Here is an 18,241-nt window from a genome sequence, read left to right on the forward strand (position 1 = left end):
CGACTTCATTACCCTGTCCTGACCCCGACATTTACGAACTTTATCCATTACCGCACTCTACAAAGCTACCTTCTGACTGAAATAATGGACTATTTCGAAAGATTGAAGACTCAAATACGCAAGAGCTCAGCATCATCTTCGCCCATGCGGAGCAAAGCTGACATCGACAAAGCGCCGGTAGTGTCTAGGGCTGTTGCCGAGCAAGGGAAAAAGCCTGTCACTTCAGAAAAGCACGACCTCCCACATATCACCATTGCCGACATAAAACCGCAAGATGTCCGTGGGTTCCTACGCCTCCAGCCAGATCTGACTTTTAGTTCTTGCTGGCAGTTGACAGCGCAAGACAAGGTCCAAGGGCCTGACTACTTAGGTAGGTACTCGTATTTACTGCTCCATAAACCCAGAAGGTCAACTTCAGGCCTCACACTAGTATAGGGTCGATATTGTCGGGCTATTGGCGTGCTGCAGGTAGAGATAGCGAGAACAAAGCGCTTATGAGATCCCGTCTTGAGACAATTCTCGTCGCAGCCCTTGCAAGCAAGAAGCGCGAGTCCGCCTCAGCGTACGGATCCCTGCATCTTCAATTCGAGAAGAATTTGAGTCTGCCGTGGTCCTATCAGAATAGAGCTTATGTGTTAGAGGGCAGGACAGACTACTCCCTTTGGTACGGGGGACAAAAGAAGGAGACGAACCTGCTTTTTTTTTGTGCATCGCGTCGAGGGAACATTGGCCGATATCAGGCATTGTCTTCTATGGGTATGTGGCACTGACTCAACGAAAGAATTTACTGATTAAAGTATGATAGCGATGCTGCACCATGCAAGGAAGAGAGCTGGACGCAACGATACTGTAGTATATGGAATCGTTACTGATACTGACGAGTGGCGCTTCTTGTGCATCGACAAGCAATCTCGGGTGAGCCGTTTGACCAACTGCTGAAACTACTGAAACTTCTTGCGAAATACTGACTTGGGTAGTACTCGGGCTGTATCATGACCTGGGACAAAGGACAGCAGGTGGATATTATATCGACAATTTACAAGATCCTCAACCACGCTGCAGCGCTGGCGCAAGCTCTCGAAGCACCCAGTCTAACAGAGTACAGAAGTGTCGAAGATTCCAGTGGTCTCGAATGGTCAGACTGAAGGGATGCGAGCCTGCGAAACGGTTTCTACAGGGAAGGCTTTGCCAGGCATGCATGTGTAGAGCCAGACCTTTACTTTGCTCGTGGGGTGTGATTGTGTTAGGGAACCCAACATCATCATCATCATCTGTAGCTCACCTAGAGGGAAATGGCTGAGGAATTTGCTACAAGAGGCAATGACAAAATATAATAATGTATATTTAGCACGCTTTGTGACATGACACTCTAGTGACTGCATTGTCTCATTTTCCACCCATGGTTTTAGAAGCCATTTATTAAACTTACCTTGGCAGCACATTCAGTTTCCAGCGCACTATGTCATGACTCGCCCTGTTATGTCTAGTTCTAACATCATCCAGAAAATTGATTTCCTTCACTTCCCAGATGCAACATTGAACATTCACTGCCCTGGCTTTGGTCCATAACTTGTATTTACAAAACTTGTTCTTCACATTCTAACAGTGAATAGAACCATAAGAATAATGGTAAGTGCTGAGACTTAGCATAAATACTGTCGATCATCTTCCTTCATACCATCCTTTCTGCTTTACATATTTGAGATTGTTGATTATGGCGTCCGCTTTCAGCAAGACTGAAGGCAGCGCATCAGCAATCATGGAGTCTTCGAATATCATGTCCGGACTGCCGGACGACTACATCACCCATCCATTTACCAGTCTCAGTAAACTGAATATCGAGGCGGAGAGGGTACTTGAGAGACTGAACCAGAATGACGATGCAGGAAATCAGTATATCCTTGTGCTTAATCTACCTCGAGCCATTCGCACTCACCTAGATGAAGACAAGAATGTCTTGCAGGGCATTAACTTTCGGTTGATGTTTGACGGAACCACTGCGCTGATCAAGATCGTCCCGTCCCATCCCCATGAATATGCGACCTCTCGGCTCCGCGACAACATAACCTTCTCCGCCGTTTTGGCTGGGATGTCGATGGATGACATCTTATGGAGCGGGAAGACGACCCACAGGCCAAGCGTGGCTGCAAACAAGGGAAAGGAAGCGGATGATTGTTTCATACCACCAACCCGACAGGCCGGACGAAATCAGCCGCCAGGTTGGCCTTCGCTGGTGATTGAGACCGGCGTCTCCGAGTCCTTGACCAGGCTCCGCCAAGACGCGCGGTGGTGGTTTGAGAACTCCGAAGGGGCCGTTCGCACCGTGATTCTGCTCAGCATTAAACGGACCTGTGGGACCATTCTGTTGGAGAAGTGGCAGCTCAGTCCTCCCGGTCAGCCTGTTACTCCAGCGCAGGCTCATGGACATCCAGCAGATGACCATACCGCCAATGCCGCCTCTCGGACTGGAACAGACCGCCAACCAACATCCGTTCATAGCGCAGACAACTACCATTACACCAACCAACGCTACCGGAAGTCTCCCCATTCATATTCATTACCAGGCACTACTTGATCGAGCTCCGGGCCCTGGTCAACCCGACATTCGCCTCGACGCAGCCGCACTGATGAGGATTGCTGTGGGTTTGCGATAGGCGTTCTTCAAATGGAGGCGACGGAATCTTCTTACGATCATGAGATCAGTATTTACACAAGAATGCGTTGGGGGGCATTGCTTTTCGGTTTACTCTAGAAGGTAGCACTTGCCTTCACAGGATTCCCCCGCCCGACGCCACAGTGTCAACATATTGATAGACCTTTGGCCGGAGTATCAAGGGGCGACATGCAATGCCCGGACTACAACTTACAGACCAATTGTGGCGGCAACTACCGGCAAACAAACAGATACTGCTTTCTCCAGTTGCAGGGACATTCCACGGTCAAACAGAAGGTTGAATGACTAGCCCACCGTCATTCCCGACGAAGGGCCAATCCATCCCGTCGCGTCCGTCACACATCTGAAGCTCTATCCACACCCTGATCCTTTCCAAAACAAACACATTACCCTCCAAGGACTTAATCCTGCCATTCTAGTCTGCCACGGCATAAGAGCCTTTGCTCCGAAGATTTGCAACAATTGCAAATGCACAAAAGGTAAATGGACGTGGAAGCCAGAAACTCTCTATGGGCGACAGAGCCCAAAACCGAGTTAACCGTCTCAACGAGCCAGGCAATGTTCACATGGCCTGCTGCTCTACGGAAGAAGGTTTGAATCGAGACCTGAATACCGTGGTCTGTCAACCTTGTGGTCGATCGGTCAAGAGGACTGGGCAATTACCAGTCGCCTTCAACCAGGTCAAAGACTTGGAGATGAGGTGTGAGTACTGTGGAACTCTGTATGCCAACAGATGAACGATCCAAAAGGACGGTGATGTGCACCATCTCAGCTGTCGTCGCTGTGCCCAAACATACACCCCGAACCTAGATCAAGGGACGGCATGGTATGGGCTGGGAACACAACTTGCAGACGAACTGTGGCTGGTCACATGATTTCGAGGATGTTCAATCCTACTGCTATCAGCTTGATCAACAGCCCCGAGATAGACAGACCAGTCAACGCGTTATCAATGACCCACGGCCTTCATCGCTTCTTCGGCAATTTTAAAATTGCGTTCGAACAAATTGGTCCTCCTGGATCACGGAAACAGCAGCAAAGAGGCACACAACTAGTTTATCCCACCATCCTAACAGGGCAGAGGTCAGCCCAAGGGTGGCCTTTGCTCGTTATTGAGACCGGCGTCTCAGAGTCCATGATCAGGCTCCGCCGAGATGCGAGGTGGTGGTTCGAGAATTCGGCGGTTCAGTTCGCACAGTAATCGTGTTCACTGCCAAGGCTCCCTGGCCACGTTCATCAATGTCGCAGCTTCTTTCTCTCATCAAAACAGATCCAAATCTTGACCATACAGCAGTGGATGAGACGACAGTGAATGTGTATGTCCTGCTGATACAGGAACTGATTTCCGTGGTGGAACATCTTCCACTGAGTGCGTTATTGATAGCAATTATATGGATGAGCGATCCTCCTTGTGTGGAATGCCGACTGAGTCCTCCAGGTCAGCTTATTACCCCCATCAGACGGTCGGAGCATCACGCAGCCAGCAAACCAGCACCCGTTCATAGCGCAGACAGCTGGGTACCGTTACTCCAAACAATGCCACCGGAATCGTCTCCATTTATCTTCATCGGGAGGCATTATTTGATCAAGCTTCAGGCCCAGGCCAACACGACATTCGCCTCGATGAGGTCTCATTGAGGAGGCTTGCTGTGGGTTTGCAATAAGTGTTCTTGGAGCAGAAGGACGACACAATATGAAATAGCATCTTCTTCAAATCACGAGATCATGATGTATTTAAGTTGGGTGATACTGGTTCTTCAATACTAATACTAAGTACATCAGCATCAATCCTATCCTGCAAATCTAGTCCGCGTGTAGTTCATGAAGGTCCTTATATTTGACCTTATAGTTTACCAGCAGAATCCAGAACTTCACACGGATGCTGGCAGACTGCTAATCTTCGGGCTCCTCCTGCCAGCATTCTGCGCCCGGCGGTATCTCCATCACTGCTTCCTTGCACCAAATATGCACAGCTTTCGACATCATTTCCCGCGTCAGAGCCTCCAAGCAGCCACCTTTCACGCTTAGGGTATCTTCTCCATGAGTGCGATGTATGAGTCGTGATCCACATGACAGGCAAAATAAACATTCCAGCTCTCTACCTTTCAAGGTTCGCCGAGTATAGGTACCGATTCTCGCAGTGCCGTCTGGATGGACCATTGGTATTTCGAACCATGGGAAGACGGCTGTTATGCCACAGTAAGATGAAGACTGGTGACGGCATTCAGTACAGTGGCAGGCGTATATCTTGTAAGGTGCTGGAAGTGGTGTAGTGAATCGGATGGCTCCACATTGACAACGACCCTCCATGATGAACTTTGAGTGCCCGGATTGGAAGAGAGGAAGCTGGACGAATTTGCAGGGTCCAGGGAATAGATAATCTTAGTTTTCTCCAGGCATCGTGTGGAGAGAGAGCCTCGGCCACCCACGACGCATATAACGACGACGGATCTACCCCGCCTCGCCAGATGCTTGATCCTAAACTACATTTGGGTTAGTAGAAGACCTCACTTTCTAAGAATAGATGAGATAGACTTTGATATGACCCGCAATCTCACCCATCTTGGCACCAGTTTGGGGATACTATCACCTTAGATGTATGATGTATCTGTCTTGCTCAATGAACTAGATTATTTATCTAACCCTATTCTTCTATTCCGAGCGGTGGGCTAAAATACAATGTCTGATATATCCCCTTCTTCTCGGAGTATAGGAAAGATGCGTCGCAATGGACCGGCGTCTGGCGGCCATGATTTACTGGCCCACTGGAGAATTAACAGTTAGTAAACGTGCGAGCCTTCTAGCATTATGGTAGGGAAGCATGGAACGCTAGGGCAGCAAAGAAGGGGCAGTCACATACAAAGCACTCTCGAAAACCTTCTTGTATCTCCCGTCCATGCCCCACTCGTGGCCGCACTTCCGGAAGACTTCCTCGTAGTTTTGCACGATTGCCTCATCGCTCCGTGCATAGTTCCAAGTTGGCAAGTAGGTCTTGACTTCTGGAAACTCCCTGCCAGGCCTCATCTCGAAGCTGAAATACAACCTCTGGCAGAGCATAGAGCCGTCGTTTAGGGGCTTGTTGTAATCATCGCCAACGATGCCTTCGGGCTCTTGAAGCAGGAGGTGCCAAATGTCGCGCAAGACCGCTAGGCCCTTCAGCGTGGTCGCATCCTGCAGACGACCGCCCAGGGTCACGTAATCCCGCACCGTGTTGAAGGAGTTGCTCATGGAATGAACGTAGAGTTTGACTCGTGCGTCTGACAGACTGGCTTCGTCGACGCAGTCGATTCCCACCAGCTCAATGGTAGAAGGAACTGAGCGTTCGGTGAGGAATCTGTTCCAGAAAGGGCAGTGAGTACTGGTGTCTGATATTTGAGGAAAGATACAGACGAAAGCAATGGATCACGGCCATTTAGAACATCGGACTTACTGCGCAAGGACGTCGATTGATGCCGGGTTGATACAAGGTACCAAATTGCGAAGGACATTCCAGGTCATCTCGGTCGCCGGCGTCCCAGTCGCGATTTCCTTGGCCTTGGGGTTGAAATATGCCTTGATAGACGTCTTAGGGCCTTTCAAGTCAAAGGCAACAAAGGCAAAAGGAAGTCGCTTTATAGGCGGCACTTCTGATGCCGCCGACGTGAAGCTTTCCAGCCATTTCGGGAGCTTGGCCTGGGTGACTTTCGCTTCTTCGGGCGTTGGAGCGAATGCCGATATAAAGGCGTCGGTCCATCGCGTGCAAAAGCCAAAGGCCGTGGAAAGAGAAGGCAGTATCTCTCGTGCTGCCTCCACGGCAAACGGGTCGCTGTCGCTGCCGCCGCAGTGACCTAACAGCTCCCAACAATAGCGTACTTGAGGCTTGCCGGAGCTGAGGTTGATCGAGGGCTGGAAAGGGGAGCCACTCTGTGTCAAAAAGGACCTGGTATGGGCCACGGATGGCCGCGGACCAAGGTTCGGGAGAACATGTTCATACAGGACACGTAGTTGAGCATCCTGGTCGGCGGGCAAGTAGGACTCAGCAGACCTCAGGAGGGAGCTGAGAACAGGGACGCAGTGATGTGTCCAGTAGTCCAAGTCTTCTGCATTAGACCTGCTATCGTGGTCTAGGGGGTTTAATACCTCAATAGCCATTGCAGTGTGATATAGAGTGAATAAGGGGGGCTGCGGTGTATTATCAAGTAAATAAAGAGGGATGAGAAAGCATAAACCATGGAGACTTAACCAGTAGACTCCCTTAAATATAGCCAGACTGTGACCTATTATCAGACATGCATGATGTCACTTACAGCGCACCTCACTCAGGTTATCGGGCAAGGTACAGTAGGTGAGTACGGCTACAGAAATATGTTTATGCCTAATGACACAATCTGAGTGCACTTTATGGTAAGCCTATGAACTGATAGTCGGGATGTAGTAAACTTACGGCGCATTTGCTAACTGCCGTGTAATAAATTAAACTGACTGTGGCCCGGTCTTAAATGGGTAGTCTTGATCGGAGTCTTGCAGCGCAGCCACTGGCATAGGTCTTGCAGACCACAGCATAAGCGCGTTCCAGAGCCCAGAGAAGTCACTGTTAGGTATGTATGCATATGCAGAGTTGCACATTGCGCTGCAGTTCTGGTGCTATACAACAACACCTAGCGCTAGACATACACAGCTAGTGCTAAACATGCAGACCTGGAACTACAGATGCAAATTCGGCACTACACATACGTACCCGGCGTCAAACATACCTATCTCCTGGCACGGCATATTCTGTTGGGCTAACAGAAGTCAGAATAAGATAAAAAGATGCAGGCAGTTGCTTCAATCACATTGCACACCGCTACTTGGTCAACACTGCTCTTTAGTCAAAGATTAACTCTATATAGTGTAAATAGCAGAGAAACTTTAACTTTATATAATTCAGCTGATTTTTATTAATTATAATAGTTTCTATTTTGAAAATTACTAGCCGGTCCAATATTATAAAGTAATATTAATTCGTTAGTCTAATATGACCCTGCATTGTGGGCAGCCCAGCCTCTGATTGCATGAATAAACAGTTGGTCACTTTCCGCTGCTTCGCTTTTCCATCAGTCACCAGTTCTCCAACCATCGACATTGACTTCCTGAGTGCAGCTGCATTTCTTATTAGAAGGTAGCTGACGGAGCCTACACTAAGTGCCGCGGCGACGGAAGAGGACAATTACGTCCCGGTTAGGAAGGATCTTGTCGCCTTGAATGATATTTGGCGGACGGGAAGTGTTGGGACCGCATTGAAGTTTGAAGTCATATTCGAGCAGGATTCGACTTGTGATCGCTTTGATCACGTACTACCAATAGAGCCGCTGGGTCAGCAAGCGGACGTAATAAGGATCAAGGCAAATGAGACATATGTACAAAGGAGAACACTGAAAAATAAAATTACATACCGAGGCGAAGAAGCGTCCCGGACAGGCATATCGCCCTAGCCCAAAGTGCAAGTTAGTTGAGCTACTGTGTGCGAATGACGCGGATGCCTGCTTTTGATGCGTCCATCGAGATGGATAGAAGAATTCAGCATCACTTATGATGGCGTCATCCATGTTGATATTCTTCGCTGGCAGAGCAATCTGTTGCCCCGGTTGCAGCTGGTAACCATCTGACAATGAAATTGGTTTCCTGACAACGCGCCTGAAGGTGACTATAATGATGGTTAGTTTCGTGTGTCAATGCAAGGGATGGACAACACTCACATTCGCCCACTGGATTGAAGCGCTGCGACTCTCTCATTAGACTATCCAGAAGGCTCATATCAAGCATAGCCTTCTGACTGATTCCCGCCCAACCCGTTGTTAAGACCTCTTCCTGCTCTCTTCTGACAGACTCTCGCAGCTCGGGGTTGGCCATCAGGTCGAGAAGCATGTGAGTGGTAGCCATGGCAGTTGTGTGGACGACAGCCATGCTCAAAATCCCGAGCGTGCGGTGTGCTAAGGCTTCTGGCTTCGCTTCTTCCTTGTTCCGTGCCAAATCCATGCACCATTGGAGAAAGTCGTCGTGTTTCTCGTCAGGGCACGCTCGCCTTCTCTCTACCTCTGAGCCGAGAAGCTGCTGGACGTACAACAGCTGCTCACGCGCATGCCTGACGCTGGGAACCAAGGCTCCAAACATGGAACCAATGGTCTTGCCGAGATTGCGGAAGGTGGCAATTGTGTCGAACGTATTTCGGCTGAAAGAGGCGGAGGTTTCGAGGAAAATTTCATCTCGGCAAATGGGCTCTCCAACGAAGACCCTGGCTGCAGCGCGAGTCGAGAGATCAAGTACCATGTCGTACGGGCTGACCGGAACCCATGCGCCTATATATCCCAGATGTCAGTGAGTGGACCGAAGAAATCTCGTCTCTCAATACGCACGTACCCTCGCACTGGGGCAATAATTGGTCGAACGCATGTCCAAGCTCGTCCACAATCACCGGAATTATTCGCGCTAAGAGTCGTCAGGAGCCATGCTCGTCATGGTTTGCCGTCTTGGGACTTACGAAGTCCTGGTGTCAAGCACCGGTGTATGACATCTGAATGGAGTTCGCTCCCGAGCAATATGCCGGTGAGATTGCCAGCATTGTCGTCGAAGCTTGCTGTCAGGGGGTCCAGCTTGTCGCTTGTGATGGAGCGTAGTTCTGAAGCATATTTCAAGGGAATGACAATCAGGTCCATGTCCATTTTCAGAAGCCTAAACGGTCGGTCCTTGTGCTACACACTGGTTATGTAGAGCTCTAATTGTACCTAAAAAGGCACGAGTAAAATGACCTACCTTCCGATACCCCTCCTTCACAAGCTGCGCGGCATTGTCATTGTAGCTCAGTCGGTCTAGGAATTCCGGGAACAGCGCTGGCCACCGTCTGACGGTAGGTATAGTCCCTTTCTTGCGGTTGCGGTCGATGATAAAGAGTATTAGCAACCAGGCGGATATGACTGTCACTTGGAACAGCAAGAAGCTCGACATCATGATGTTGTATATTGAGTGAAAGAAGCGCAAAGCTGATTTAGTTGTTGAGATACACTAAACTCGTCGGATGTCAGTGTGTTTCAATCCGAGATTCACGTGGAATACTTGTGGTATGCGTAGCTCGTGTTATCTCGAACACTGCAATTGGATTCAGGCCAATGAGTCTCTTTGACCTTGGACGCAAATGCTGTCAACTCGCCGAACTGAACTCATAGCGGCGGGCTGCCGGCTGGGCTCCATAACTTAAGTTTAGACCAGTGTGGCACTCATGCATCGGGTGTCGCAAATGTACGCAGGCCTCATGTACTGGTTCTGCCTGCATCGGGGCATCGATTACGCGGTATGTATCGGGTTGGACGTGGAAGTATTACGCATACGTATAGTAACGCCCCTACTCGGTCCACAGCGCTACTTGGTCCAAGATTAACTCTCTATAGTTGAAAAGCATTAAAATTTTAACTTTACAGGACTTAGCTAATTTTTATTGATTACAGCAATTTCTAGTTTAAAATGTAATAGGTAATTAAACTGAGACGCTAGGACCTTTCACTTTTATATTATATTGTTCCACCAAGTGCAACCTCCATACCGTTGATGCCCACCTGAGCATTTCGCCAGTCATCACCATGTTGACCGACCGACTTGCCAGCTCTGTGTCAGTATGGCCTACGGTCACAGTCGCTGGGGCTATCGTGTTTGCTATCATACTGATCCGATATTTTGACTACGACAAAAAAGTTCGATACTCTTTCTTGCCTAAGGGATGAACGCAAAAAGCTGATCAGTGTATTCAAGGTCAACTTACCTGTTGTTGGCCCAGGGGTCCGCTTCACGAAATGGCTCGCCGCTATACGCAATGTGTGGTCTGCACGAGAGTCTATCCATGAGGGTTATGCAAAGGCAAGATAACCTGCCGAGTGCCGACCATGGATGCACATAACTAACGAAAGGTCAAATAGCATGGCAAATTTGCATTTCAGATACCTACCATGACACGAATGGACATCTTCCTTTGCGATCGAGCGATGACGAGGGAATACTACTCCCTTGATGAGGATCACATGTCCTTCCGGGCCGTCATGTCCGAAGTACCTACTCCTAATGGCATCTCGCGGGAAGGAAGACCTAGCTGACAGGACTGCAGGAGTTTCAATTCAAATGGCTGCTACCTGCACAACAACATGACGTTCGCAGGATACCAAACTCCGTCATAGCGAAAGCCTTGAGTTGGCAGAGAACTCGGGCCAGCAACACTAATGACCCTTTCTTCAAGGAATTTTCCACCGAATTCCTGCACGGGTTTCAGAAAGAGATACAGGCACTTAGTAGACGCCAAAAGTCATCTTACCAACCATTTTTCTCTCACGCTGCTGATTCCATGACCGGTAACTCAGGATGGATGGCAGTTCCTTGCTTTCCTCTGGCGTTAAAGGTGATTGCTCGACTCACAACCAAGTCCCTCTTCGGGGAGCCACTATGCAGAAACCCCGAGTTTCTTGACATGTGCTGTCAGTTTGGGGACGCATTACCTCGGGACGCCCTCATTCTGCGTTGTTTGCCTGCATTTATAAGGCCGTGAGTGTTAATTCTCTCGCATGAGGCCTCAGCTAAAGTTTTCCAGTCTCCTTGCGGGGTTCTTGGCGACTCCACGAGATGTCACAAAGTTACAGACGGTTATATATAACGAGATCGGATCAAGAAGAGACTCACGGGATAAGAACCCCATGCGAGTGAGTACCACAGCGGCTTTCTGCACGTGCTAGAAGCTCAAAGAACACCAGGATCTTCTCGACTTCTCAATTAACTGGGTCGACGAACACAGCACAGCTGGATGGGATGATTGGCACATCACTGATATGATGACGAACACAATTTTTGCCGCCTTACACACATCCAGTCAGGTATGCCCTTGCTCACTTGGCCAAGTCAGAGGGAGACTGACGCAGATAATAGTTGGTAGCTCATACGATCTTCGAGCTCGCTACCCGTCCTGAATACGTCGCACCGCTCCGGGCGGAAGTAAAGCAATGCTTCGCGATGCATGGAGAGGGCACCAAAGACGCCATCGACGCCATGCATAAGATGGACAGCTTCATCAAGGAGACTCAGAGGTGTAATCCTCTCGATGCATGTACGTAACCCCTCAGCACCTCATCGCACCAACGGAGTTCTTTACAACAATTTGTTCACATGCCATTAGCTGCCCTTGCAAGGCTTGTTCTGAAGCCCTACACCTTCTGCAACGGTCTACACGTTCCCAGGGGCAGCTTCATATTTACGCCCAATTCCCCGTTGTTCGAGGACGAGCAATTTTACAAGGACCCGAAACGCTTCGATGGCTTCCGTTTCGCCCGGATGCGAGAAGACCCACAGCTCAAGGCTTCGTGCCCCTTAACGGCAACCAGCGAATACACCATGCACTTTGGCATGGGGCGTCACGCTTGCCCTGGCAGATTCATGGTTTCTGACGAGGTCAAACTGGTGATGGTGCATCTCCTCTTGAATTTCGATTTTGCCATACAGAACTTTGGTCCTCGGCCGCGAAACGTGGCGTTTGGCAAATTCATGCTCCCCGATATGAAAGCGAAGGTGTGGTTGAGAAAATCAAAGCAGTTTCGTGAAATGGATAAGTAGCTCTGGGCACTTTTAATTTTGCAACACATTCATGAAGGGCAGCCGGACACTGCCAGCACAAGTACTGGATTATCTTCGTCATAGTCGGGGCTTATTGTTATGACCCGAAAATGTAGAAGCAGGTGATGATAGGGAACCGCACGCTTCGTTCCAGCAACAACGGCTCAACCTTCATCTGGCCAGACTTTGCTTTAACATGGGGCTAAATTTACTCTTAATTTCAATGTGATCCAGTGTGAGACAAGACTATTGCTCTGCATGTAGGTTGCTCGAGCATATTCGTCAAATGCAGCGTGCACTATGAGAAAATCTCATCACTGTCTGCTAAACCCTAATGACTTGTTAAAAATACGTGTACGGTCGAGAGTAAAATCGGGACTGCATTGAATTCATTCTATTAGATAACAGGAGTACCGTGCATATGGCTGCATCATTCTGCAGGAGCCCATCACATATAATGCAGGCCAATATCGAATTCTGAAAACTCTAAAAAAAGCTAATATTTGAATTGTATTTCAACCAAAAAAATATTAAGTTTTAAATATTAAATTGATCTAAAGAAGTGTATCTTGATTTCAATGAGATGTGGCGGTGATTAGAGTTTCGACTGCATTATATGTGATTGACTCCTGTCACTCTGCATGATTTCTCAATTACTTTTCATTTGGAAATCCACACCAAAGTCTGATCCTGTCTACCTCGTCCCGCAAAACCAAACAAGTCTACCTAAGTCTGCCTGGCGGCCAATGTGCTGTCCAACAAGGCGTACAAAGCGCTGTTTGGGTCATTCAGCAACTTCACACGACTATCCATAGAATTTAGGATATCATTTGCAAGAGGACATGTAAGTCTTCATACAAAGTGCGTAATGGATTCCGTACAGCCCCCAATATCCGAAGTTAAATTCAATACACATTCTATTAACGACGTACGAAACACGGTGGTCAGCATGAGTGCCTGAAAGTGACCTGTGATCTTCAAAGCCTTCCAATAAAGGTAGAAGCTCAGCTTCCATATTAGTACATTGGGTGAACTACAGCATGAACAAAGAAAACAAATTGACTTGTCTCCACCACGTTATCTCATTCTCTTACAAGGTAGAAGGTGCCTATGTTACTGCCTATTACAAGCTGGAGCTGAACACGTTGGTCCATCTCGAGTCTTGGTCGTCTGAGATTCATAAATAAGACAAAGTGTTACTTCAGGAGTCTTCCAGTAACCTGGAAAAGCTCTGTCGCTTCTCATAAGATCTGAGGGGGTTTTATTTTGTGTCTTGACCATCCAGCAGGACAGTACAGTGTATTTGCTTGCATAAGTTTCCTAGCTTGTTCTAACACCTAGCTGGGCAAGGGATCCGATATAATTAGCTGAACAGTAGAAAGGTTGCCCTTTTACCAATCAAGGCACTATCACAAAGTTTTAACTGGAAACTATATGTCGTTCGGCCATCCAAGTGCCCCAACCATTGACGGCTTTCGGACCCTGTGCCCTGCTCCTCTCTCCTTTCCCAATCAGCTTTAATTCTCTTGTGTTAATGCAATATGATAACGTAGAGTCGATGTCTCTCTGAACATTCAGCCCCTGGGGGTGATGTTTGGCGCCTTGCAGATTCGCGTTCGGTTACTGCCATACACACGCGATGGTTAGTTTCTTTCCTTTTTGCTTTTTGAGCGTGAGTCGAGGCAATTTCATAGTTGAAAGTTGTCCTTATCTTTGCCATGCTGCTCATCTGTGCTCCAACAAAAGTGGCCTCATGGTCAGGGCTAGCACAGACTTCGGTGGGCAACAAAAGAAAAAAAGGCCCAAAGTGGATCGGCCTCGATCTTTCCATATGCATACAGACGCACTTGAAGGGAAACAATCATGCTTCGGCGGCGCAGCAATCCCTCCAAGGCAGTTAGCACCATTAACAAGCCGCGGCTGATCGCTGTGCTTGAAAGGTTCACACACTATATGCATTCAGCTTGAAATCGGTTCCAAAGCCCTTTAACCAATGCCGCCGGACTTGAGATAATGACGGATTGCCTGTATTCCATGGTTACGTTACTGGCAAAACCAGGATTAAGGTGTCTCATGCGAGGATCTACAGGATCGGCCCTCCTACTACCGAATCCTGGCAAAGGTTGGGCTTATGATTTTCCCACATTGTAAAGCTACTAGATCTATATCTTGATACGCTTGTGATCTGTCACATATGACAAGTAGCTTAGAAGTGATCATTTAGGCAGTTCTGATATTTTTTTTCTACGCGAGGAAATGATCATCCAAGTTGTATAATCAGCCCCTTTCGTCATCAGGCTGCTGGTCCAGAACGATCGAAATATGTACATATTCTACTCTTTACGTTTGCCCCATCGGTAGATAATCACATAGGATCGCAATTCGGTTGCAAATACCGAAATCGTCGTATTTTTAGTTTGGATTCCATGACCTGTACACCCACGGTTGAGTGTATAGTATCATCATATTAGATCCAGCAAAAAAAGGAAAATACAATCGTAGGGTTCCTATGACACATTCAGTAAGTTTACCCTATTCAAGGGAGCACTTCCGGAAGTCCATCCGCGTAACTCGCGAGGTATTGCCTTCGAATTTGAGCCAAGCTGCAATGGACGTCGGAGTGTTGTCTAAAGTGGTGAAAAACTCCACAAAGTCGATTTTCTTGTTTCTATCCCCTCAGGATATGATATCCTAATGATATGAGAAAACACTGCCCGCAAGAAAATGACGAAAGCTGTACAGCTTGCTCTCCTTTCCCTTTCTATTCTCGCACTCTACACAAAATATTACTTATCCTTTCAGAATGGCTTCATTGACCTATTATCGGACATGGCAGCTCGAAACTCAGTTACGGGCCTTGAAGGAGGGTTAAGAACGTACTATACAGGATTACCTTTACTCGATCAATTTCTGGCGGCATGTGTTATATTTTACTGGCCTATATTTCACCCAACTATGCCTTCTTTACCACTGTATGCTCTCACCTTCGCTGGCAGCGTGGTGCCTATGTGGGCTATTATCATCCTTCAAAAATGCCGGAGGAAGTGTTTTAGAAAAGCCATGATTGAGTATGTCATGAAGTGGATTTTGCTGAGCTGTACCATGAATTGCTAATTACTTTCCACTAGGAGTTCTTTAAGTGGGCTTCTGGTCCAGGCCATCGGCCCAGGGTCAATAATACCCATTTTCCTTGCCATAGATACCACACCAGCCAGGCCAACTGGGCTCTCTGGGGGATCCAAAGACGCCTTAAGACCTGTTAGCATCCCATTGTCTATGGCTATAGGCTACATATCTTTGCTGCTTCTAGCCTCTTTGCCCGCCCCGGGGATCGTTTCTTACGATTTCAAACAGCAAATTATCGCGCTGTGGCAGGGGTGGCCGGTTTATGTTTCCTTGCTCATTTCCTTATTGCGGGGTCCGATTCATAAACATCAACAGGGAAAGACAGAATCTACTGGGGCAATGCTAAAGTATACTTACGCATTCGCATTTGGATGTTCTGCCCTCTGTCACATAGTTGTGGTCGGAATATCAGCGCTATCCCCCTCGCAACTGCCTCTGCCTGAGGGTCTTCACTCGACTGATCTATATCCAGGAGCACTCCTTTTCCCATGTCCCCCGTGGGGTGAGCAAAGAGTTAGATCTTTGGAGAAAGGTATACTACGTTTCCTTCATTGGGATTATACCCTATCTGCCCTGGCAACCTTGATGTGGTGTTCGGCTGTGTACTATCGACATGGAGAGAGAAGAATCAACTGGATAACCCTTAGTCTTTGTGTCGCGACTCTAGCTGTTTTTTGTGGTCCGTGTAGCGTTGCAATTGGACTGTGCTGGATAAATGACCGTCATCTACTCCAACACTTGGAAAGCAAAAAGAAGGACGGCTAGACCTAATTTCGATAGGCTACATATCAACCGACGCATCAGACTATCTATGTATTTCCAGGCTATTGGTATAGGTGGGTGTACTTTGAATGTTCAACCTCAACCTTTGAATCTTTCTATGATATGTACCGTAAGATAGAATCCTGATATGTTTCCAATACCTAGCTAGATAAAGCAGGGCTCACAATGACCCCATCTCCGTCTCATGGACGGAGAGGAGCGCATCTCGAAGTGCAACATAAAGTTTGGTCAAAAATATCCGAATTCAGGCCTTTTTGCTGGACTTGATATCAAGTTTCTCCTTTCTTCCCCAGAGTTCCAACCAGTCTTGAACCGATGAGCCTGAGTTCCTGAGCTCGGCCATGCACATTCCACGGACAGTGTCACTCTGGATAACTCGAAGTGCATTTCGAACATTCCGTGGTGATGGAGACTGCAGAGCCTTCGCAACCCAATGGCCATCAGGCGCATCCAGAGCCAGAACGATGGGGAATGACAGCTCGCTGTTACGCAGATCCTCAGCCACCGAACCCTTACTCTTGGCATACTCTGAAGAATAAATATTTTTGCAGTCATTTTGTAGTTGAGAGAACCAGCTAGCCGGATCAGTTAGCGGGATAAGGGATGCATAGATTGTCTTGCCGGACCGGAGGGGCAAAGCACGTACGCAATAAGGGTCATGGTCTCATCCATTGAATGATCCTCCAGAACAAGCTGTCCTAACAACCTGAATAATGCTCCTGTTTTCAGCGAAGCCATCCTCCGGTAAGCCGCAACTCTCTCATCTGGCTTGGTTGGGAAGCTACTGAGTCCATCCCTGCGCCATATGAGGGAAAGATCCTGCCCTTGAAGAATCTCCTCGAGATTCTGCATTAGCCATGGTGCCAGGTGGGGGAATTCGATTGTGGTCTTATTGAGTATCTGGGTAACTCGATAGTATGCTCTGTTTGCGGTCTCTGACGGACCATAGATTTTATGGGCAGCAGGACGTCCCCTCCGGTAATCACTGCCATCCGATATCTAGAGACAATCATTTTCCGTTCATCAAAATCCATTACTACCTAGTATTAGGTCAATCTACTCACATCGTCAACGAGCATCAGACAGAGATGGATCGCGTCCATAATCTCAAGCACCATTTTACACTTGGCAGGGTCCTCATTCTTCAGGGTGGGAGATAGCTTATCAACAAAAGGTGTCCAGTGGTAATGGCCATAAATTTGACGAATGTAGCTGTAAGGGCATTCTAGGGACGTGATATTGGCCGGCTCCTTCCGACCTTTCAAATAGGTCTTTTTTGACCAGAATCTGATCTCGGGAAGACGATCGATAATGGCAGCCGTGAGCGAGAGAAAGATAGAAAGCGAAAGCATGAGAGTGAGTAGAAAACGAGGGAGATCTAGCAATGGAGAAACGCCGTTCATCGTCATTGTCTAGAGCATCCGTGTATATTGATATTTAGTAGATGTGAGTAAGGAATGTTGGATTCTTCGTCTTTTGCCAGATAGGACGATATCTACACGAGTCTCATACATCATTTATTCTAAGCGCTAGTGCCGCAAGTGCTTTCAGTTCTGAGATATTACAATCCCTACTTTTTGGTGCTAAGGTGCATCAGCTCATGTACAAACGTCAAAAAGCAAAGCTTTGAACAATACGCTATGATCCAAACGACTTTACATGCTACTATTGCACTTGAAGGTCTGCGCTTCTATGATTTGTGATATGCTGATCCGTTCGGTTGGACTGTCTTGTGGGTCGAGCTCCACCATTGTATGGCGTTCTCGGCCCCCAGGAATAGAAAAGGAGACAGGAAGGGGGTCTCTTCTCAAAGATACTTCACATGAACGATGGTATTTTTTTATGGCAGGCGGTGCTCCTGCTCCTACCGTGCATGTCATGCGTGTGACTTGATGATCGGCTGACCCCTCGCTTGCAGAGACTGACCAGGTCAGGGATACTATAACTTTCTGGATATTGCATATTCTCCACTGAGACAATGACAAGCATGAAGCAGAATTTTCTCAAGAAGGCAATGTATCTAGCAGACTCGAACATGCATTGCTCATGTTAGTAAAG

General features: G+C 47.9%; 6 protein-coding genes across 6 annotated transcripts; 3 read left to right on the plus strand and 3 right to left on the minus strand.

The window, feature by feature from the left end:
* Positions 1 to 84: 84 nt before the first annotated feature.
* On the plus strand, positions 85 to 1,145 carry Aspvir_009338 (uncharacterized protein; the record flags this gene model as incomplete). The annotated part of the gene is made up of 4 exons (XM_043272485.1): positions 85 to 370; positions 436 to 756; positions 806 to 915; positions 978 to 1,145. The coding sequence occupies 4 exons, from the start codon at positions 85 to 87 to the stop codon at positions 1,143 to 1,145; spliced, it is 885 nt and encodes a 294-aa protein (XP_043128420.1).
* A 614-nt stretch (positions 1,146 to 1,759) lies between these two features.
* Aspvir_009339 (uncharacterized protein) lies at positions 1,760 to 2,575 on the plus strand (the record flags this gene model as incomplete). The annotated part of the gene is made up of 1 exon (XM_043272486.1): positions 1,760 to 2,575. The coding sequence occupies one exon, from the start codon at positions 1,760 to 1,762 to the stop codon at positions 2,573 to 2,575; it is 816 nt and encodes a 271-aa protein (XP_043128421.1).
* A 2,928-nt stretch (positions 2,576 to 5,503) lies between these two features.
* Positions 5,504 to 6,805, minus strand: Aspvir_009340 (aromatic prenyltransferase; the record flags this gene model as incomplete). Its single annotated transcript, XM_043272487.1, has 2 exons — positions 5,504 to 6,008; positions 6,105 to 6,805. The coding sequence occupies 2 exons, from the start codon at positions 6,803 to 6,805 to the stop codon at positions 5,504 to 5,506; spliced, it is 1,206 nt and encodes a 401-aa protein (XP_043128422.1).
* A 1,028-nt stretch (positions 6,806 to 7,833) lies between these two features.
* Positions 7,834 to 9,640, minus strand: Aspvir_009341 (cytochrome P450; the record flags this gene model as incomplete). The annotated part of the gene is made up of 6 exons (XM_043272488.1): positions 7,834 to 7,989; positions 8,089 to 8,339; positions 8,392 to 8,991; positions 9,053 to 9,121; positions 9,174 to 9,384; positions 9,446 to 9,640. 6 exons carry the CDS (start codon positions 9,638 to 9,640, stop codon positions 7,834 to 7,836), a joined length of 1,482 nt encoding a protein of 493 aa, XP_043128423.1.
* A 2,037-nt stretch (positions 9,641 to 11,677) lies between these two features.
* Aspvir_009342 (cytochrome P450) lies at positions 11,678 to 12,274 on the plus strand (the record flags this gene model as incomplete). The annotated part of the gene is made up of 2 exons (XM_043272489.1): positions 11,678 to 11,771; positions 11,841 to 12,274. The coding sequence occupies 2 exons, from the start codon at positions 11,678 to 11,680 to the stop codon at positions 12,272 to 12,274; spliced, it is 528 nt and encodes a 175-aa protein (XP_043128424.1).
* Positions 12,275 to 16,427: 4,153 nt separating this feature from the next.
* Aspvir_009343 (terpene cyclase) lies at positions 16,428 to 17,535 on the minus strand (the record flags this gene model as incomplete). Its single annotated transcript, XM_043272490.1, has 3 exons — positions 16,428 to 16,758; positions 16,830 to 17,182; positions 17,248 to 17,535. 3 exons carry the CDS (start codon positions 17,533 to 17,535, stop codon positions 16,428 to 16,430), a joined length of 972 nt encoding a protein of 323 aa, XP_043128425.1.
* Between the last annotated feature and the right edge of the window lie 706 nt (positions 17,536 to 18,241).

Source organism: Aspergillus viridinutans (assembly GCF_018404265.1).
Source record: "Aspergillus viridinutans IFM 47045 DNA, scaffold_8, whole genome shotgun sequence".
Classification (NCBI taxonomy): domain Eukaryota; kingdom Fungi; phylum Ascomycota; class Eurotiomycetes; order Eurotiales; family Aspergillaceae; genus Aspergillus; species Aspergillus viridinutans.